Here is a 20988-nt window from a genome sequence, read left to right as displayed (position 1 = left end):
AGTGTCGAGAAAGCGCCGTGTATCGCCGTACCAGCCGTGGCGGAAACCCACGCGCCACTATAAGCGGCAAACTTTCACGTGCACACGGTAAAAATGTCAAACGAACAGAAAAACTACGAAAACTTATTAACGCTCTGGTATCGACAAACACAACGGAACATGCGACAAGAGACGTCCGGCACGGCGCGACAAATGCAAGGGTCAAGCGTCTCAGCATATGGAGCCATGTTGCGATTGGTATGACTGGCCAGGCGAGCGGTTGTATTACTTTTTTCTCGGAAATTAGGCCTAATTCCGCTCGCGCATACAATATCGGTGCGCCTACACCAGCATGTGTGGCGAAACTGCGCACAAGTGGGGATTGACGGTAGCAAAGAAGCGAACAAGAGTAATTTCGATCACAGCGAGGAAATTGTCGCTTCATCCCGCAGGGACCAAATCTGTCGCTACGAAGAAAGCATTTTGTTTCATTCAGGTTAAACAGGAAAAGTCATTTGCTAAATGAACACAAAGAAAGAAAACTTCTGTACTTCCCCTCTTAATATTTTTTTTTTTCAGATTTGTATTCTTGCGTTGTTAGAGGTGGCTTGTTGGCTTTTGACCACGGAAACTGGCTGGACCCGTGCTCGAATCGGCGCACACCAATTCCGCAGTCGTGGAACGAGTCGCGAGCGAATTTCCAACCCGTTTCAAGGCTTCTTTAAAACGACACGTGTAGTCGCCGCGGTTAAGCAATTGGCTTTGTTCACCCGCTTAAACCTGAGGGTTGGTTTAACCTTCTCCAGCGAAGCTCGCGAACGAAGCTCCTTTTGTTTACGGTTTCGAGAAAGGTTCTGCGTAAAAGAACGTTTTGGCTCGCCCGCATCCGTGGCGCGCTCGCTATTTTTTTTCCATACAGCTGCGTTTGGGCTACGGGGCAGTCAATCATCCGCGCTAAACAAGTGTCTCAGTCTGGCAAACCATTAGTTTTCTATAAATATTGCAGGCACGAAGCTAAGCCTGAAGGTAGAAAGACGGGAGCGGTAGCACGTTTTCGTAACCACTCTTCGATTGCACGCTTGCGTCGTTGTCTTCATACTCGAAACATTAGTTTTTAACGATGATATCATCTTTCCCTGCGTCTCTTCGTCGTTTGCGTGAAGTAGAAAAAAAAAGGAAAAATGAGATATTGGTGATCCAGCTTTTAAGCTCCCTTGAAGAAGAAGTAGAATAAGAAAGAAGAACAGTTTCTTGTTTACTTGCGATGCGCAGTTCCTGACGACACTGATGCAGGAGCAGTATATATATTTCATTTTTTGCGCTCGTTCATGCAGTTCAAGGAGCCCCGAAAAGACGCGCACCTTTCTCCACGATCGTAGAAACAAAACTGCGCATGTTATTTTTTTCTTTTTACATTCTTGTTAGGCCTAGCGTCTTTGTTGTTTGAGCTGCTGGTTGAGTTGACGCGGAAGTTTTTACGCCTTGATTTAAGACGTTAAGAAAGACTCGCCCTCCCCCGCCCTCCACATTTTTGTTTTGCTTTCTTTCGAGAGCAGCTTTCACACGTTTGCCAGTTGGCGTCGTGCCGTGACAAACTCAGTGCGTTCTCTCAACGAACAGCCCGACTCGCCCGGGCTGATCACGCGCGTTGCCGCTCTTACGCCTTTTTTTTTGTTTTTTGTTCTTGCGCCGCCTCGTTCTAGGTGGGTGCTTTTACTACACGACCCCTCTGGCACGGTCGACATCATTCATACGGACTCAAGGCTAAACGCACATGTCACCGCCTGTCATCGTGTCTTTTATTGTTTTACCTTTTCCCTTTCTTTCTTGAAGCAGACCGTCGCTTAAATAGGAAGCAGCAAAAAAGGTAAACAAGAAGTGTGGGTATCTGATGGCAGCCTATCGCAGGCGTAATTTACAGCCACTTCCAGTAGCTTATCTGTCGGTATGCGTTCGCGATGTATTGTGCAAGGCACGTGTACTCAATAGATGACAAAAGCAACGAATGGATTGGCCTTACAACGAAACCCTTTTGTCAGTTGTAAATATTCTCCCGTCTGCATGCACGTGGACACTGCGCTTGCGATCGTATTGGTTTTCCCGTCATTTTGTTTTGGTTTCGTTTTCTGAGCGTCTCTTGTTTGAGGAGCGGCGGGCACTTTAGGCCTAACGCCACCTGTCGAAGGCTGTACTCATTCAAGTCGTTCGATGAAAAACAGCCGAGGAACGGGGGGCACAATAAGGGAACGACGTTGCAGAAGCACGCGTGTTATCGACGCCCAGGCGTGTCGTAGCTATAGCAGTGCACGTGATCGTTCTCGCTGACAGGTCGTACTTCGTGGCCCATCGTTTTCTGGCTTCAAGGCGTCGCGATGCATTTGATTAGTACACCGCCGGCCCAAATGAGCTTATCGTGTACCCCACAAACGTGTATATATTACAATATTACAACAGCGAGCTCGAAACGAAGTTAGGGAGCGTTGCCGTTGTTTCGTGCGCGCTTAGCCAAACAAGTGGCTACTGTTAGATACGGGACCTTTTCCTGAGCCTGCTTCGAGTTCACCAGACCACATCGAATCGCGCCACAGCTAATTAAGGAGCACAGAAGCACGTCTACCCCGTTCCCGAGGCGCGGCACGTGCAAAGTAGTTGGCGTCCCCCACCTCGTGCGCCGCAAGTGGAGCTATTCACTGCTTGATTCTTCCCGAAATTGTAGCGGGAGCCTGGCACGTTTCCAGGTAACGCAGGTCCCGAGCAAAGCTGCTTTGCAGCACTGAAACGTCGCCCCCTTCCGCCTATTGTGACGGCGCTTGCAAGCCAGCAAGGCAATACCGCAGAGAGAAGTAATTCCTCGGACAATTGGAGCCCAAGGAGCGACCCTCTGCGCCGGGTGTGACACAATCGCACGGGCGCCTACCATTGGCCGAAAATGACACCTGAGCGGGCTCGCCTATTGGCCGAAAATGGCGTCACCTGAGCGGACTCGCCGATTGGCCGAACGTGACGTGACTTCGAGACACCGAATGGGTTAAAAGCCAGAGACCGGGAGCATTCATAGAGCATTCCTTCATTGATCTCTTTCGAGCTTCTTGCCACGGGCCGCAGCGTCCGAGTTGCTGCCGGCCCGTGATGACTTTATGACTGTTAATTTCTTTGTACTCTCACTGTAAATAATGTAAATAAACCGCCAGTTTTCATCGCAAAGTCCTCCTCAACCTCGGCCAACTCCCGCACCCAACGGCAAGATCCAACACTACGAAGAAGAAAACATTTATTTTGTGGCGGTGCTTCGTCCACATCGCCACTCGAAGTTTCGTTAGTTTCGTGCAGCCTGTAAAAAAAGCTTGTTTATTTCGCACAATATGCCAGTTTGTTGGTGCTTACTTCCTCGCCGCACACGTACACAAATTAAAATGAATGACAGCTGGCCACAAGGTGTTGCGAGACGTTGGTGGAAATGAAATGACCCTGATTTGTAGTGATAGAATCCAGCACGCTGTCCGCGATTTAAGTAGGAATTATAATTTCAAATTGACAAAGAAACATTCAAAAACCAGTAAGTGGCAAGGCCTGGCGGAGAAATCTTGGTATTTCGGATGTAGTCTACGAGATTACTGAACGTAAGTCGGCTGTTATTAAGTACAACATAGTTATTGCTTAAAATTGCAGTTGCTATAATATTAGACACTTCCGCTTAATTCTATGCTTCTGAAATCAAAAGCGCATGCATGGCTACCGCAACCAGCTGAACTGCGTATCACGTGTAAAAGCGTCGTTTCGTTTTCGATCCGGTTGGTTTCATTTTTACTGGCTAAATACTAAAGCAGTTGGACGGGAAGCCACGAAAAGACCGAGCTGCTATCACAGAAGTACTTTGACACTTCGCAAAACATGAATCGCAGGAACATCGACTTGATAAACAAAATAATAATTTCTCACAGTTACGGCCGCACCTGTCGTCTGCCTCCCTTTAATGTCGGCGTATAATCGTAATCGCGCTCACCTATCACCGTTTTCAGCATGCTTCCACTAAACGACTACATCCTAACTGCGGATCGAAAAAATTTGATAAAAAAATATTCCACGGTGTTTTGCGCGTTCATAATTAAACAATCTGACCGGTAAGTTTGCCATTGCATTGAAGAATAGGTACCATGAAAATTGGTTGTCATTCCCTTCAAATACATAAATACGCGCTACTGTCGAGATCGGCGATGACACGACAGCACATACTGCCGATCCCAACAATGTAAGCTTATACCCACAGCAAACTATTTGGAGAAGAATGTTGTATAGGGGGTAATCAGTTGGCATCACGGATGCCATAAAACATGTCTGTTGACCGCGTCCGCAGTATCAGTGGAGATTGGTTGAAAATAAGCGGATGAGACAGTTTCTGTGTTGTATTCCTTGCCTATGGGCAGAAGAGGCAAAAAAACGAGCAACTTCGTTATTGGCTGATTTCTATTGTCGAAGTTGTACACCTGTAGATACGTAGAATATGGTCGTCACGCTCAGTTCTGCGCACTCTAATTGTAGTTCAAACTTAGCGCTTGCAAGGTGGCGCCACCAGCGCTTTTGCTTGTGCCTTCCTCTCCGGTATTCAGCTAGGGTTCCGTAAATGGCAGTGTGGATACAAACAAGTGAAAAAGTCTATTGAAGCATTGACCCCTTAAAATGTATTAGATATACGAAATACTAGAACGCACCCCAGGAGGTACAGACTCGAACAGCAGCGATGGTGGCTCCATCTCGTGGCGCTGTCACAAAATTGCCGGTAGACTTGTGTAACGGCCACAATTTCTTTTTGCGATTTTTGACGTGGTGCTGCCCTTACACGGAACCGGGCTATTCGGTCTGAAATCCGCCGTAATACTCTGTGATCGCCTTCTCGCGCCATCTAGTAGCGGCGCACGACAATTCGGTGATGCGGGCGCACGGCATCAGCGCACCGAACGCGATTGTCTCTCGATTGTATTGGAAAATTCTTCTTTTTTCCCTAAGAATGTGGACTGCCAAGCGGGAGGTGCGGCCTTTACACAGGTTTATACGGCATAGCTTCAACGACCATGTTTTGCCTACCTGTTGACACTAGGCTGTTTAGCAGTAACAGTCATTAGCGCATGGTGAATTTGGTTTATTCTTCCCCTCACCGAGAACAATGACGCAACAAAAAAGAAGTGGTTTTTTAACGCGCCGTGATTGAAGAAAACATCACAAGATGGCGCTACTAGCGCTGACGTCGATGTTTCTCGTGTTCCTGTACTCCGTGAGCCATCATTCGTTTACGGACGGGCTAAAAAAAGTCAGAGAGTTTTATAAAAGATTAGGGGACGCAAACGGCTTGCTTGCGCAAGAACTAGGGGCGACGCTCCTGCGCATGCGCAGAATCGTCGCCCCTAGTTCTTTGCGTACGCAAACCCCATGCGTCCCCTAACCTAAAGCTTTCTCAATCATCTGTTGACTCGCGCGTCGATCGGCGAAAGACCGTACAGATGCAGATTCTATATACAGCCCCTTCGTGGCAAACCTATCTGCGGGTAGATAACTGCTGTTCTTCGCTGCGGAAAAACGAAACAAGCGCTTGCGTTGTCTCCCATGCATCAGCACGCGCAGGTACCTTTCGCGCAGCCCCTATCTCGGGAGCCGTCCTTTATTTCAAAGGTATCTTCGCCGCGCGCTCTGTGCGGCGGCGTTCTTTTTTATTTTCTGTCTTGCGGTGTTTCAGGACACGGCGGCGAAGGAGAAAGCGCTTCAGTCTCTGACGTCGCTGTCTTCGGCGCAGATTGTGTCGGCCACGGCCATGCAGAACAAGGCCGGACTGGCCTCCCTAGTGCCGCCCGTCAGCTACACAGGGGCGCCGGTGAGTTCGCGGGTCTTCTCTCTCTTCGTGGTGCCGAGACCCAATTGAGGCGAGCCCGCGGGCGCGGCGGGGCCCACGAGGCATTCGGGAAAAGCCTTGGGGATAATTTTTAAACATCTTGCACCTTCTGGCACGTGGTTCGGCGCTGAAAGGTGTAAGGTGTAAAGGAACACCATGTAACGCTTAGATGAGTGCATAGTTTCTTTTTTCTGAGCGCCGTGCAAGTAAGGCCCTTTTGACGTAAGCACCTAAGGCTGACTTCAGGAGAGTCGCTCGAGGGCGTGAACACGTGACTTGCACCGCATTTGGTAGTCTAGAGAACCAGCGACAACCTAGGGAGGGTTAGATACACATTTAAATTATATCTAAGGGTTATCTATATTTTTAAGAGTTATCTACCTTTTGGGGCACATATTTGCACCAAAGGTCTTGAAATATGCACGAGAACCATAGAATCCATAAATGACCATATAGCTTTTCTGACGAAAAAGCACCGTGCTGTTGAGGATCTTCTGAGGTAGATAGCTAATGTTAGCTTTAGGAGAGTCATTCAAGAGCGTGCACTTGTGGCTTGTAGAACATTTGAGAAATTATAGGACGACCGGCGCCTTCCTACAAAGAGTTCCATGTACACTTGACAGTTCTGCACCTTTTAGGGCATACTTGTGCACCAAAGAATGTGAAATATAAATTAATACCATGGGATACCTTGAGGTGCATTTTTCACAGGACAACACTGTGCAGACGTCATCGAGAAAGAAAGTTGCAACAAGGTGATATAGATTAGCTTAGCTTAGTTCTCCACTCTACTGTGTATGATCATAACAATAAAGTTTTACGTGAATAAGGAGTGCCAAAAACAAGCTAGAGTCAATGTTGTCTTGAAATGCTGAGAGTATAATGTGATATGCCTGCACACAATATCAGTGGCTCTGAGGGTGCCTAAAAGAAATATAGATTAACATATTTGGTGCGAAAGTGGGCTGCATTGGCTGCATGAAAGTTAAGCTGTACATTTAGTGAAACATGTTTGTAGGCATTTTGCAGGCTATAATAACACTGCAGCTTCATCACACAGCATCCAGCAGGAAAACCTCGAGATGTTCGCTACTGTTATGCATGTGTAGAGCCTCCATTGGAAAGATCGTAAACATGTTCCTCAAGTGGATAACTTTCAATCTGCCTAGATTTTTCAAAATTTTTCAAAATTTCATTAACTCATTTACTAACCACAAGTGGCTCCAAACCGAATAGTGCCTGCGGAAGCAGATTATGCTGGCTGCACGGTCCTGTGCAGTTGACTGAAAAAAGTGCATTCAGAAATGAGTAAAGCTGTTACTAGTATAGACAGTGCAAACAATAGAGATAGGTTCATGGTAATTGCACAGTTATGGCGCAGGCATTGGGGGGAGAAAAATTGCTGCCGCTCATGAAAGCAAAACAAAAAACTATGAATGTGAGCATAGACCTCTAAAGCCTGCATTAAACTATAGTTGACACATGAACACACTGCTTACAAGTAAGCTAGCTAAAACGATTCAAAATGTTCCTCTCGAGGAGGAATCAAAGACCCAAAAAGGCCAGCCATGTATATAACTCTAAAGCATTCTGAATTGGGCAACCATAAATCGAAAAAAAATAGTCATTTAAAATGATAAAAATCATTTCCCATGAGGGCTTCCATGTAATGCTGACAAACACATGCAAAAAAGAAAATGTGTCAATGTACCTGTCCACCTGAGTGTACGAATATACCTGTGTGGCTTGGACTTACTGGTAAATGTATCTCGCATTTTTGTTTGACACCTTCACTACAAGGGAAGTGGGAAGGCTTGTTCAATGCCAGAAACCAACACAACCTGCACTTGCATGCGGAATGCGAAGAATTATGGCAATCAAATGAATACGTTTCTTGTATCAGTGCTGACAGCAACTGTGTGGCTGTCTACTGCAGTGACCTTTTGCCAATTTTGCCAAAAAGAAGCTCAAAAGATTAGGTAGATGGTATCTGCAGGGAAGAATCTCTTCAAGAGAAATATAAATGTATGCTTGCAGAGCCTTGACAGTAGTAGCTACCACATGTGCACATTGTTTTGTTTCCATGTTGCCTGATTGTATCTGTGGATAGAATTAGAACAAATCAGTATCTTGGCAGGACCTATGCGCTGCTAGTTAGTTGCCACAGAAATATACATGCTTCATGTGGAATGTACATGGTGCAAGACAAATGTAATAATTGTAGCGATAGTGGAATAGTGCAATAAAATAGTGCTCTCGTAGTGGTTTGTGGTGCTCCTCATCACTCTCCCATGTGTTGCGTGTAAGTTGGGGCATGTGCATGTGTTGCAATAGAAACCAGCTGTTTCTCACTGTGCTTTGGTTGCAATATATGCTTATTGTTAGGGTAACCGATCATTTTATCGGTATTCAGCTTCAGGCTGTACTCAGCATCGATTCGCTAGCCTGTCTACAATTCTATGATTACTATTGGGGCGGAAATTACATGCTTGGAACTCATTTTCTGTGTTCAATGAAAGGGAATTGCCAATTGCTATAGTATCGAACTTGCTTTTAATTGCATTTGTTGGCTAAAATGCCAAAATTTCATTCTAAAGAGCAAGTGGACACCGTTATGTGATGCAGCAATCCGCTGTTAACAACCGCCAATTTTCTTTTCAGTTTTGGCAGCCACCAATCGGCCAGCCTGGAACCTCTGAAGAGTAAGAATTTTTACTTTTTCTTGGTTATTATAACTTAAAATAGAGAGAGAGGAGGTACGCATGATAGCATTATAATAGGAACTGGCATCAAGAGTTGCTAGAATTTCATAGAAAATCTACCTGGTCAACTTATACCTAGAAACTTTTCTAGAGCCTCAGACTTCTGAGCATCTTCTTATAGTCAAAGCTGCCGCATTGTTCTATGTTCACACAATTTTAAATTAGGTGCTGTTTAAGGGGTCTTATACAGTTCTACATAGACAACAGTTAAGCATGTGTTAGTTTTGTATTCGAGTGAAGCTCACTTTCCCATGAAGTAGCAGCACTACATGCAGCACTATGTTCAAGGACAACGCATATATTTTTTGACCTCATGCGACAGTGTCCAACAAGCTCTAGCCTTCAGCTCCCATTTAGCGAGTGCGTCTCGCTTGAAATTGGCGGTGAATAACTAACAGACCTCTCACTCTCTCTTCTTGATGCAACACAATAATACTTTGTGCAAACTGGCCGAAGATGACGTCTCTCTTTTTTTATCCTTGTCTGGTGCATTGAGACACTACACCTTCCCATTGCATTATAAGCAATTTAATGTCAATGCGAGGTGCTAACAGATTGAGATGATACAATGCACTGCTATCACTTTGCAAACTTAACTTCTTTCTGCTTTGAAATGATTTTTGATAGTCACCTGTGAAACATAGCAGCATTCCTGCTTTTCAGGTGGATTTGGAGAAGAATCGGAGTTTATGTGCATGAGGAGTAACATTGTACCCTTAGGCAAGAAAGGTTCACTAATTGACTTTTTCCTTAGATATTTATGGATCCAGTTGAATTGTATAAATTATGCCAAGCAGCAGAGAACCCGTGTCTGCTTAGCAGAAATCCTTTGGCTAACGCCATGTATAAGATATGAACCTCCGAAATCTGGTGAAGACTGCACTGTTATTGCAGTTAAAATAATTTACATCTGCTAGAGGGAGCCTTTGAATAACAGTTAACTGGAAGGTCATTGCATATTATTGTACATATTAAAGACCCAGATCTCTAAAGTGGTGCCATGTTTATGGTTAATTATAAGCAGATGACTTCACTATTGCTCAATTTTGATTTCACAATTTCAAGAAATAAATAATTTGGAAGCTGAAGAGTGAATCTTTCTGCTTAGCTACCTGTACATCACGATTTGTCTGTGCCTCTTCAAGTATTTCGCTTGAACATGCTGAAAAGCTCCACGCTTTAAGCAATATTTATTAATCTGTTCAACTAAGAAATAAATAACAAGTGCACACACTGAAATAAACCCCGTGCATTTACACCAGCGTCCTTAATGCACATTCTCTCTGTCATCGTCGCAGCGTCAAGCCGTTCGCGTCGCAGCCCTATGCTCTGCAGAGCCCCAAGGTTCCCCCCGTCAGCGCCGGCGCGGGTGTTGACCTGCTGCCTCCCCCGCACGGCGGCATGACGCCCTCATGGGAGGGCCGCTCCATCGCCACCCACAAATTGCGCCTGGTCGAGTTCTCCGCCTTCATGGAACTGCAGCAGGACACGGATACGGTAAGCACTGTGCCCCTTTCGTGTTCTTTTTTTGCTAGACCGCAAGGAATACACAGTTTCACAGTAAATAGCGTTGTCCATCCCAGTGTAACGTGGCCCAGAGCTCCAATCGACAACACAGTAAATAGAAAACTAGTAGCACTCAAAGGTCTCCTAAAGGCCATGTAAACAATTTTGTTTATACAGGGTAGTATGTGTAAAGTGCCCACTGGGGAGTGTTCTGCAAGAACATTAAGAATGGCTTTGTAGTATCTGAGACAGATGCAAATGAAATTTTGTGGGGTCGCAGTGCGAGGAGTAGATGTACCCTCTACATAGCCGAGGCCCTCTCTCAGTGGCTTGACCACTGCTCACAAACTTAGTTTTCTTGCCTTTTTCACACATCAAAGCAGAGTGCCTATGTGACAGTGATGTGACGACCTTCTGGCTCCATTTTGTTTGTGTCTACCTTCTTTGATGGCTGCAAGACATGTTTCCTTATGTAGTTTTGCCCACAGCATTTCATGTGAATTTTGAAGCAGTTTGTGCTGATGCATGCTGTTCTTACATTGTAGGCTTTACCTGCGTGTGATGTCATATCGCTAGTGGGAAGAGAGTCTACTTCAAGAATGAGTGCTCTCAGGGTTTTTGCATTTTCAGTGGTTCTCGTAGTGTATGTCGTGTGATAGTATTTAGCAGGCATGATTATCATCATGTGGTCTACACACTGCACTTGCCTATTTGTAAGTCCCGAGCTCAGTGAGGCACCCTTTAACATAGCGTGGGCTTGAAGTAGACCATTTGGCACAATGTCATTACATCCTTGCATGAGCATTGCAGTATTGGGAATGCGTACCATATTGTGTTATAAAAGAAAGAGAAAGTCCTGCGGGGATTGCAATATGTTTTCTGGAGTGTGCCGATGCATGCATGCCGGTCAGGTTGCACTTGTGTGCATGTAATGTGATAGCGAATGGATGATCAGGTCACAGGATAGCTTACACATTGGGCACCATTTGGCTTCCCCATTGACCAGAACTTTTTAGAAATTGCAGACCCACACATTAGCACTTGTAAGCACCTTGCATTGAAAAGAAGGCTCAGATTGAAAAGAAAAGATAGTCCTTCGGCATGGCAGCCGCATATGTTGTGTTAAAGTAAAGCTTGTTTAGCAAACTCTCCCTCACTTTCCTAACCATGGTTGCTGCTGTCGTCTTGCCATGTCGTGTTGTCTTGCTTATGACATCTTATGCTTTTCAACCTGATGAACCTAGAGTGATCGACAGGGGTGGGGGATAAGGGCATGATGTCACAAGGCAGTTGCAGCACATCAGTCAGGGGTACAAGGTAGCATCTGTCATGCACAAAGAACACGAAAATGTATATGTGCTCTTTCGCTTTAGACAGTACTGGAAAATCTGGAACATGGGCTCTTCACCCTTTAAGGTCGATTGATCAACACTGGGCTGTATACTGGCTTGTGGGCCACCAAACTGGTGGACTATATAAGGAGACAGCACCATTCTCCTGGGCTGGTTGCATTGCCAGATAATCGCATGAAAAGGCTTGCAGACAGCAGCGGTTGAGTGAATTTAGTGACTTTGCTTCAGATGGGTTCTTACTTCTACTTTCATTACACTTACTCTAAGTTCTATGCTATCCCTGTGAAATGCAAGATGCTATAGACTAATCACCCTCACCTATCACTGTTTCCAGCATAAGACTTCACAATCGCAACTGCAGAGAGAAAAATTCTGATGAAAATATTTTTCAGTGTTTTCCACATTACCTCCGGAGGATTGGGCACTTATCGGTATGCTTCTTACTTCACTAACAAATGCGTACCACAAAAATTCGGTGTTGGTCCTTTTAAGCCTTTTCATTTTGTAACACTTTGCCATTCTTTAACATGTCATCAAGGCACATTGACATCAGCTTCTGTTTTAATTCTACATGAAGGATAAAGAGAAAATTAAGTGCTTTCTTATCATGAGTTCGTCATTAGGAAAAGCTTTACAAAGAGCGGAAGTATTAGCTGAATGGCTTAGCTGTGCTACAAAATAACACAGCCAATGTTTGTTGTTTATAGTGGCGACCATTCACAATGGTCTTCACTGAAAACATTGACACACTGGCTGAAGATCTCATTTAATGTGCGAGCATGATGAAATGGTTCCATTGAATGTTTTGTGCCATCTATAATCTTGCCCTTTCAAGATATGTGAATATTGTGGCTCATTGTCCAATAGAATAATAGCCTTGGTAAATAGTAAATAGAACTTTGAACTAATTTATAAAGGCACAAAAAAGAAATTTCAAAGTAAATCCGTAGCTTGCACACCTGTTTGCAAGTAGTCTTGTAGTGTGCAGAGGATTGGTATGCCAAATAGGGTGCAAGAATGAAATCTCGCAAGAATGAAAGATTTCATAAGTGCTGACTGAAGCATTGTACATTTCAGTCATATTTGCTCAGGGATAGTTAATTTTTAAAAATTATAAAATGATTGTGCCACCTCTGAAGACAAGTAAGCATTCAGTGAGGCAAATGTGGCCAACTTTTTAATCGCTGAAAGGGCCAAAGATACAAAGACTGCAAAATTCATGACAGGGTGCCCTATACTGGATATCTATATACTATACTATACTATATATACTATACTATACTATACTATACTATACTATACTATACTATATATCTGGACACGGGAGGTAACGATTCCAACGGAGTTAGCTGATACTCTGGGCGAGTATTTTAGAAATTTTGAAACGCAGCTCGAGCAAGCAACAGACAAGCAGCATCACAGTGATGACACGGGTGCTAGTATCCAAAATTAAAAAAGAAGCGAAGGAAGCTCTACCTTAGTTTGCGATACTAATAATCAATAATCTTCAGTCGAATAACTGAATAGACTTCTATCTGAATAGAGTCAGAATATAGTGTCTCTGTTTACTCTTTCTTTAGTATTTAGGGGAAACGTGTGCAGCTTCTGCGTGCACATTTGGGAGTTAATCATTCTTTCTCTTGCAGTGCAACAAACATCTTTTTGTACACATTGGTGGCCCACCTACCTACACAGATCCACTTCTAGAGGTAAGTCACTTGGTAGTTGCTTGCCAGAATTTAGTTGGGAGATTAATTGTACAGTGAGTGTAAAATGTGCGCAAAACTTTTTCCTTTGGAAAGTGTGGAAGTGTACCGGCTTGCAGAAAATTACTTCTTGTTGGTCTCATTGCCTACTTTCTACACCCATTTGCACTGCATTACATATGCAGCTGGGAACAGCCTGGTCCAAAAGGCCGAAAATCATGGAAAAATTGCGTTTTAAAACTGACATTTTCAAAGTCTATAACTCGCTCTGAATTAATCTGCGAAGTATCTCGCTTAATGGGTGAATATTTTCATCTGGGGATAGCAAAAATAACTCAATAAAACCATGACTCTCCTATCTTGAGTTATTTCTTTCAGTTTTCTCGCAAATAATTTTTTTACTCCTTGCAATCTGCCAGCATTGATATCCCAGCACCCAGAGCAAGTAAAATCGATTTCCTTTGCAGTAGAAAGTTGCATCTAAGAGAAGTGTTTGGATACAAGCAGATCTTACCTTCAAAATGAAATTATTTTGCTCTATTTTTTGTAACATTGTTTCCTTTTTGCAAAAAGTGGAATTCAATGCATTTTAATAGCACCTGTATTTATCACTTCTTGAAAACGCTTGCACTTTTGCGTTCGTCACCTTCTGAGCTTTAGACCCATGCATTAAAATTAAATTCTTATTTTGCCATTTTGTCAAAATACAGGCCTGAAAAATAGTATGTGATTGGTAATTAAGTTTATTTAATGCATGAAATAATTGACCAGGGCTAGATACAAAGTATTTGAAATAATCATAAAGAGCTAAAAAAGTATGCATAATGTCACCAAGATTGGATGCAAAATAAAAAGTTCCTCTCCTAACCAGGCTGTTTCACCAGTTGAAGCTGGAACTTCAGCACTAATAATGCCAGCAAAGTGAGAGCATCACACTGATATGTTCTCTTTAACAATGGACCACGCTGTACATAAGGCTGTTTCCAGCTCAAAGACAGGCGAACTGAATATACAAATTAGGGTGCTGTTGTTACCAAGTATTTATTGTTTGATGCTCCAGAAGATATACTGTAGACCATAATCAGAGAGGACATGGCACTGTATATGAAAGGACACCATTGGTGCATTGAACTTTATAGCATAGATGACAGAGACTTAGGAATGTAAATTCCCTTTTTTTACGGTGAAACAGACACCATACTGATGCAGATATCGCAAAGTTTACGAATTTCTGTTGTGCTCGGTCTTGCCTATTTCGTTGGTTCAATTTTAGTGCTAGAATGAGGGATGTTTACGGGAAATCTTTAAGGAGCAATTCTCACTTTTATTCTTGCATCTTCTTGAAACGTAGTTATGTTATAGCAAATTCTAGTAGCAACTCCAAGCACTTCCACTGTATAAATCTGTTTTTAGAGCCATACTGACTCAACGAAAATGTGCTGGCTTCCTGTTTCAACGTTAGATCAGAAAAACCTGTCATTCACTTCAAACTGACTGCTCTTCTATAATTGGTCATGTGGACGAACTCGAGGAGCACAGTAACACTAAAACTAGTTTAGCATATGGGCTCTCTTGCTTCCTTTGATCAAGTGAAGCCTTGTTTTACTATCTCTGATTTGGAGCAGTTTCTCTGTACCAGATGTTAATGGGCCCCTGTAGGTTCATTGATTGCTCTGAATCGGAAAGTGGAATTTTACATTAAATCTAGACACTAGTGACAAATGTTGCCCATGTAGAATCGTTAAAATCAGTTATAACATTCACTCGCCTCAGGGTCAAGTTAAAGTTATGTTAAAGAATGCCAAATTAATCCAAAATAATTGGGAGCACTCCACTACGTGATCCCTCAAAGTCCACCATGCCCACTGGACATTAAACCCAACAGTTTAATTTTTTAAGCAATAATATTTTATCTTGGTATCATATATTCAACCTCACTATTGTAAACATGAATATATGAACTAAATCTAAAATTTGATTGGCCACACTTCATATAAATGAATACTGTGAAGCTATAAAAAAGCTCAAAATGCAAGGTACAAGGCAATATCGATTACAGTAAAGGGAACATTTGTTCATTCAGCAGCTCAAGATATGTATTCTGGGAGCGAAAATGTCATATACGGTCGACTTTCGTTAATTCGACCTTGACGGGGCCAACTAAATTGATAAAATTATTCGGCGGGTCGCATTAAGCAAGATGCCATACAAACGTCAAAAAACACTGCTGGTTCATTTGGCTGTATTTGCCCAATTCCAACACGCGCTCAAATCAAACACTAGCCCATTTTCTGTGTTAAAGCAGTAAGCTAACATAGAAGTGACATTAAATCTCCTAAACAAAGTAGAAATCTAAGGCGCACACAAATTTTTTACCAAGAAAAATTGTTGCGCAATAGCAGCCGGTTTTCTACAGAATAATCTTGCCTAAACTCGTTGCTTTACATAGCACGATTTGTTTCCAGCACAGCCTTCTGACATGGACAGGAAGAGACGACGACACATGCTGGACTATCAACTCAATGTTTATTATTGATTTCCTACACTTTTTATAGCACAAGATAGCCAATGCCTCTTTTTGCGTGTGTGTGTGTTATGCCGATTATCCCACTCCTTAGGTTGAAATATCGTCTTCGCGCCCCTTTCTTTTTCTGTTAGTAATATTGATGGTGTGCTGATGCAAGATTTCCCGCTTCTGTCAATTGCCATGGCTTCTAAAATCTCGCGCGTCAGCTTGTCTTTACTGTTTCCTAAAACTTTGTTGTGAAATTGAACGGTGTAATGGTGCTGGCGATAATGAAAAGCGAGATGCCCAGCGGAGATTCCTTCCAAAGATTCTGCATGCTCTCTTGTCCTGTCATTGATACACCTGCCTGTTGCATCGTTCCATGCGATCGTATGATCTTGCGTATCACACGATCGCAGTTTGACGACATACTGAACGTTGGTGTCAAAAATCATGTTTTCCGGGAACCTACGAACCAGTAAAAATTGAGCGTAACTCTACTGGGCCATTTTTTGTGCTCTCAATTGCGAACATTGGTGCCGGGAAAATGTACACAATGGAAACGTATCAATGAGGTACTACTGCATTTGATATAATGAAGGTATTTCTGCACTAGACAAAAATACCTTCAACTGTTGTGGCGAGCTTTAACTAAGTAACATAAAAGATACAGGAGGAAGGCCCCTCCATTGACATTGATCTTTTTCCCTTTATCTGTCATTTATTCTGTTGTTGATGGTTCTTTCATTGACTCCCAAAGGCGGTGGACATCCGGCAAATTTATGACAAGTTTCCCGAGAAGAAGGGGGGCCTTAAGGAACTGTATGACAAGGGTCCTCAGGATGCCTTCTTTTTGGTCAAGTTCTGGGCCGATCTCAACACAAGCATTCAGGACGAAGCTGGCGTCTTCTATGGCGTCACTAGTCAGTGAGTACCACACGTTGCTTGGATTTGCCAGGATTTGCGTGGATGGAATCACCTGAAAGATGCGAGTGTTGCCAGGAATGCCTTCATTCATCTGCTGTATTTGTTTATAATTGATTAACACTGAAAGGGCAATGAAGCAAGGTATTCATCATGGTACATCAATATGCGCATGAAATAGCAAATACGTCAGTTCTGTCATGCTTCGAGGGTTTTTGTCAGCAGGTTGACTCAATTACATTTGAGTACAAATATACAAATATGTTTTATCTAGCCTTGTTTGTAGTCTTACCTTTCCATGTAACAATATTGATAACATTTATTTCATTTTTTTCACAGATATGAAAGTAATGACAACATGACAATAACTTGCTCCACAAAGGTCTGCTCCTTTGGGAAACAGGTTGTTGAGAAAGTTGAGGTATGTATAGTTATTGCAACTCTTACGCTTTTATTAATTCGTTCAGTGGGTCTGGGCATGCAAGTGATTGCGGGGTAAATCTGATTAGTTCCTCTTGTACAGCATGATTATTAGAATCTTTAGTGTTCTAATTAATGACATTTTAGGCCAATGATTGACAACTTGTAGGTATAGTCAAACAGCTGATATTTTGAAGAGTGCAATGCAGGAGGAAAAAAAGAGGCAGAGGACAGAGCGCAGTTCTGTGCCTTCTTTGTCCTGTGTCGTGCTGTGCAAGAAATCTGCTGTTTGACAAGATATTCCAACCAGGCCAAATTAACATGCGGCTATTGTGAATACATTGATCCCCGTTATAATGAGACACTATATAGCGAAATAATGGAGATAACGAAGTAAATTCAATTCCCCTTGAAATCTCTGAGAAATCCATGTATATAAATCTTTGTTAAAACAAAACATAATTGTTCTGCAAATGGATCTAACTAACTAGGTTCATCTCCGAAACTGAAAATACTGACTCTTGTGCGCCGAGCATAGCGTTTTCCGCCGGGTTGCACAGTGGTTTGGCGCGGCAGTTCAAAATTCCCACATTGATCAGCACTCGTCTTTCTCACCGCCATGCATAGCTGCATAAAGCAGCACTCTCTCTTATCGCACCTCTCTCGATGCTGCATATAGCTGGTGAAGCTAGGCGCACCCTCCGAGATCGCAATCCCAGAGGCCACGTCTAGCTGCACTCTGCCGCGTATCGGTGACAATGTTTATGAGCAGTGTGCTGAAACGCAGTGCCTCCATTTCTCTCTCTCTCTCTCTCTCTCACTGCGGCGTGCCGTGCTGGCTGGCGCAGCTAGGCATGTTCTCCAAGATTGCGTGAAGCTGGCGTAAGGCAGCCGAGCCAAGCCGGTGCACTCATATGGCAGGGCAGTGGCAGGGCTACGAGCAGCGGATCAGATCGTTTCGCTTTCACGGGGCGAGCACGTGTCTCTGGCGCTATGCCATGCTCTGTCAGCCATATGCTTCAACGGGTTCGTGTAATCTCACAAAAGTGAAACTCACCCAATACTGCCCCAGCTGCTTGAATATAAACAAACTTCGCTCGTGTTGCAGCATGCTAGCCCTTCGACCGCTTCACTGTTTCGCCGGTTTCATGACAATATGAGCGAGCCAAGTGAAAAGCGGAAGCAAAAGATCATCACGTTGGAACAGGGGAGGCTATCATGAAACCCGTCATGTCAGTTGCTAAAATGTCACTTGTTGTACATGCAAGAGAGCCTTTTGCTGTTGTTTTATAACTTCATCGCATACGCGGATGCATAGTGATTCAGTGGGTCATGGAGCCATGGTCATTTTTGCCTGTTTAAGGCTTGTGCACACCATTGGGCATAAACTTCAGTAAAATTCAATAGTCGATGTAACGAAGTAGTAGTAAGACTGCATTAATTCGGATTACAGGGGACTGAAAAAGATGTCCGAATTAACCAAACGTCGAATTACCGAGAGTATCAAGAAAACAATGAACAAATGCTTACTACGTCAACACACTTTTATTTACTGAATCAATGAGCAAATACTGCTTCTATTTTGTACAAAGGCAGTGCGAAAGCTGCAGATCTCGTCATCTCGTGTCTGATTAGCGCTCGCAACGTCGAAGGCCTCGCGACTTCCTTTGCAGCATGACCACAGCGCACGCCATCATCTGAGACATGTTTTTTACTACCATACGCACCTCCCATCACTTTCGCCAGTGAGGTGGTCGCCAATAAGTTGTCTGTTTATCGCGATGTAGCAGGTGCTCTTCATCCTTGACAGCTTTGCACTAGTTAAAACGGAATTACTTTTCGCCACACCCGCTGCGGATGAAACCGCGATCACCATGGACGCGATCATGGATGGTGACTACGCAGTTCTGAAAGCACGTGGTCGACACCGTGTTATGGGCGGGTTAGACACAAGAATAAAGTCTTTAAAGACACATACAGGGACGAAGTGCTCCAGTGTTGTGGTCTTTCGTGTATGAGTTAACTTATGCTTATGATGATTATATGCGTCGCTTATTTGCTGCGTTCTGCACTCGACTAGCTCTAAGAGTTGTCCTAGTTAACCGATGTGCAGCGAATTAATGAGAGCTTGATTGCATTAAATATTACATATGCCTACCGGGACCGCAGGACAAGTCTGAATTAGCCAATTTTCCGTATTACAAAGGTCGAATTAGTGGGGTTTCACTGATATGAAGTAATTTCAGCTCCCCCTTCAACTTCGATCTAACGAGTTTCAAGTGTACAATGGTTTTTCTTATTCGCTATAATGTGATTGCTTTGTATTTAATGTGGACAGTTTTATCAAGCTGCAACAAAAATCTAGTTTTTTAAGCAGCCTTTCCTCACATATAGCCCAGACCACAAATTTGATAAATTGAGCTGCAAAGCTGGAGTAAAAAATGTTTATAAAGCTCATCAGCAATTTTGGCTCCAGGGCAATACATTGACTCTACCGTGAAGCCACTTCCATGGGCAACAATTGCATAATGAATGCACTGTGAACTGCTGCAAAGCCAAACCACATTTTGTAAGGCAGGCTGATTAGAACAAAAGAAAACAAAAAGAAAAATGGTTCCGCAGGTTACTCCTTGTGTATATTTGTTTCTGCTTAATTGAGTAATATGAGTATGGTTGCATTGAATTCCCTGTTGGTCACACTTATGTTTTGACACACCTTAATTGGTGATTCAGACTCTGTACAGGCGCAAGGTAAATGTGCAAATATATAGTGTATCAGATTGTAGTAGTAAAACGCTAAAGATTAGCACTTAGCTGAAGTCATGTAGGAACTATGGCACAAACAGTGACATTTCATTTCTGTGTTCCTTCGCAACTCTGCGCATAAGTAAAATAAAAGTTGCATGCAAAAGAACATTTCAATGTTGAAGGCAACAATTTTCATGGAACTGTCTCCAATTTTCCTTCATCCTTTTTTTCAGACTGAGTATGCAAGGTTTGAGAATGGCCGTTTCGTGTATAGAATTCATCGATCACCAATGTGTGAATACATGATCAACTTCATTCACAAGTTGAAGCATTTGCCTGAGAAGTACATGATGAACAGTGTGCTCGAGAACTTCACAATCCTACAGGTGAGAAATGACGAAACTGCACATGACTAAACTACCTTCGTTGTGCAGAACTTTATGATTACTTTTTTTCTTACAACGGTGACTTATTAGTTGGATATGGCATATTCAGGGCAAGTTTTACATTTAGGTTCGTTGTGGGCACCCTTACACAGTTAACAGCTTGTTACAATAGCCATATTACTGGACACTGAAAAGTGATAATGTGGACAGCATCGATCTACATTGGCATTGGTGGCTGCATCAATACCTGGACTGGCAACTGGGGAAGCAACTGGGGCATCCTGTGTAGCACAATTTTATTCCAAAGTCTGCTGCCTTCCTCTGAAATATTGTCCCAGCTTCAGTGCTGTCATTGTTTATGGTGCTCTTGCCTGCCAAATGTCTTGCTTTTGCAGATAAATATTTGTCAGTGAGTCTCGTATGTTTTAAATGGGCTTATTTATAAGCACATGTTCTGTAACTACACTGTTGTACATGCATTTTGTGCAGCTTTATATTCATCATGTTTCTTTTCATTTCTTTTGCTGCTTCACTTATTGTATTTCATTCACGTTTTTGATACCTTCTTCGTATTACCTGCGACTCCTGCTTAGTGGCTGTGGTGTTGGCCTGCTAAGCACAAGGTCACGGGATTGAATCCCAGCCATGGCAGCCACATTTCGATGTCGGCATCATAATTTAATTTTTATTGCCTTTGTGTATGTCGGATTGTATTACCTTGCATTTATTTTCAAATGTCAAGCTAAGCACAAATTCAAGCTAGGAGCCAGTGCTGACTGTAGAGGTCTCTAGGCACTGCCAAGATGTGTGCAACATGC

The 20988-nt window shown here is 43.2% G+C and overlaps 1 protein-coding gene across 3 annotated transcripts in view; it reads left to right on the top strand.

Annotated features, from left to right (window-relative positions):
* The window catches only part of LOC142564970 (transcriptional enhancer factor TEF-1-like), a 54551-nt gene that overhangs the window by 24996 nt on the left and 8567 nt on the right, over positions 1-20988 (top strand). Inside the window, exons 3-10 of one of the 3 annotated variants that reach the window (XM_075676198.1) lie at positions 5765-5842; positions 8522-8562; positions 9921-10119; positions 11873-11911; positions 13127-13189; positions 16453-16619; positions 16956-17037; positions 20018-20170. In XM_075676198.1, the coding sequence (XP_075532313.1) occupies positions 5765-5842; positions 8522-8562; positions 9921-10119; positions 11873-11911; positions 13127-13189; positions 16453-16619; positions 16956-17037; positions 20018-20170 (822 nt within the window). Of the gene's footprint in view, positions 1-5707; positions 5843-8521; positions 8563-9920; positions 10120-11872; positions 11912-13126; positions 13190-16452; positions 16620-16955; positions 17038-20017; positions 20171-20988 lie in introns of all 3 variants that reach the window. The other 2 variants (XM_075676196.1, XM_075676197.1) reach the window with 2 other exon arrangements.

The sequence above is a fragment of the Dermacentor variabilis genome, chromosome 11 (genome assembly GCF_050947875.1).
Source record: "Dermacentor variabilis isolate Ectoservices chromosome 11, ASM5094787v1, whole genome shotgun sequence".
NCBI lineage: Eukaryota > Metazoa > Arthropoda > Arachnida > Ixodida > Ixodidae > Dermacentor > Dermacentor variabilis.
Note: the sequence above shows the minus strand (reverse complement) of the source record. Positions and strands in the feature narration are given on the sequence as shown.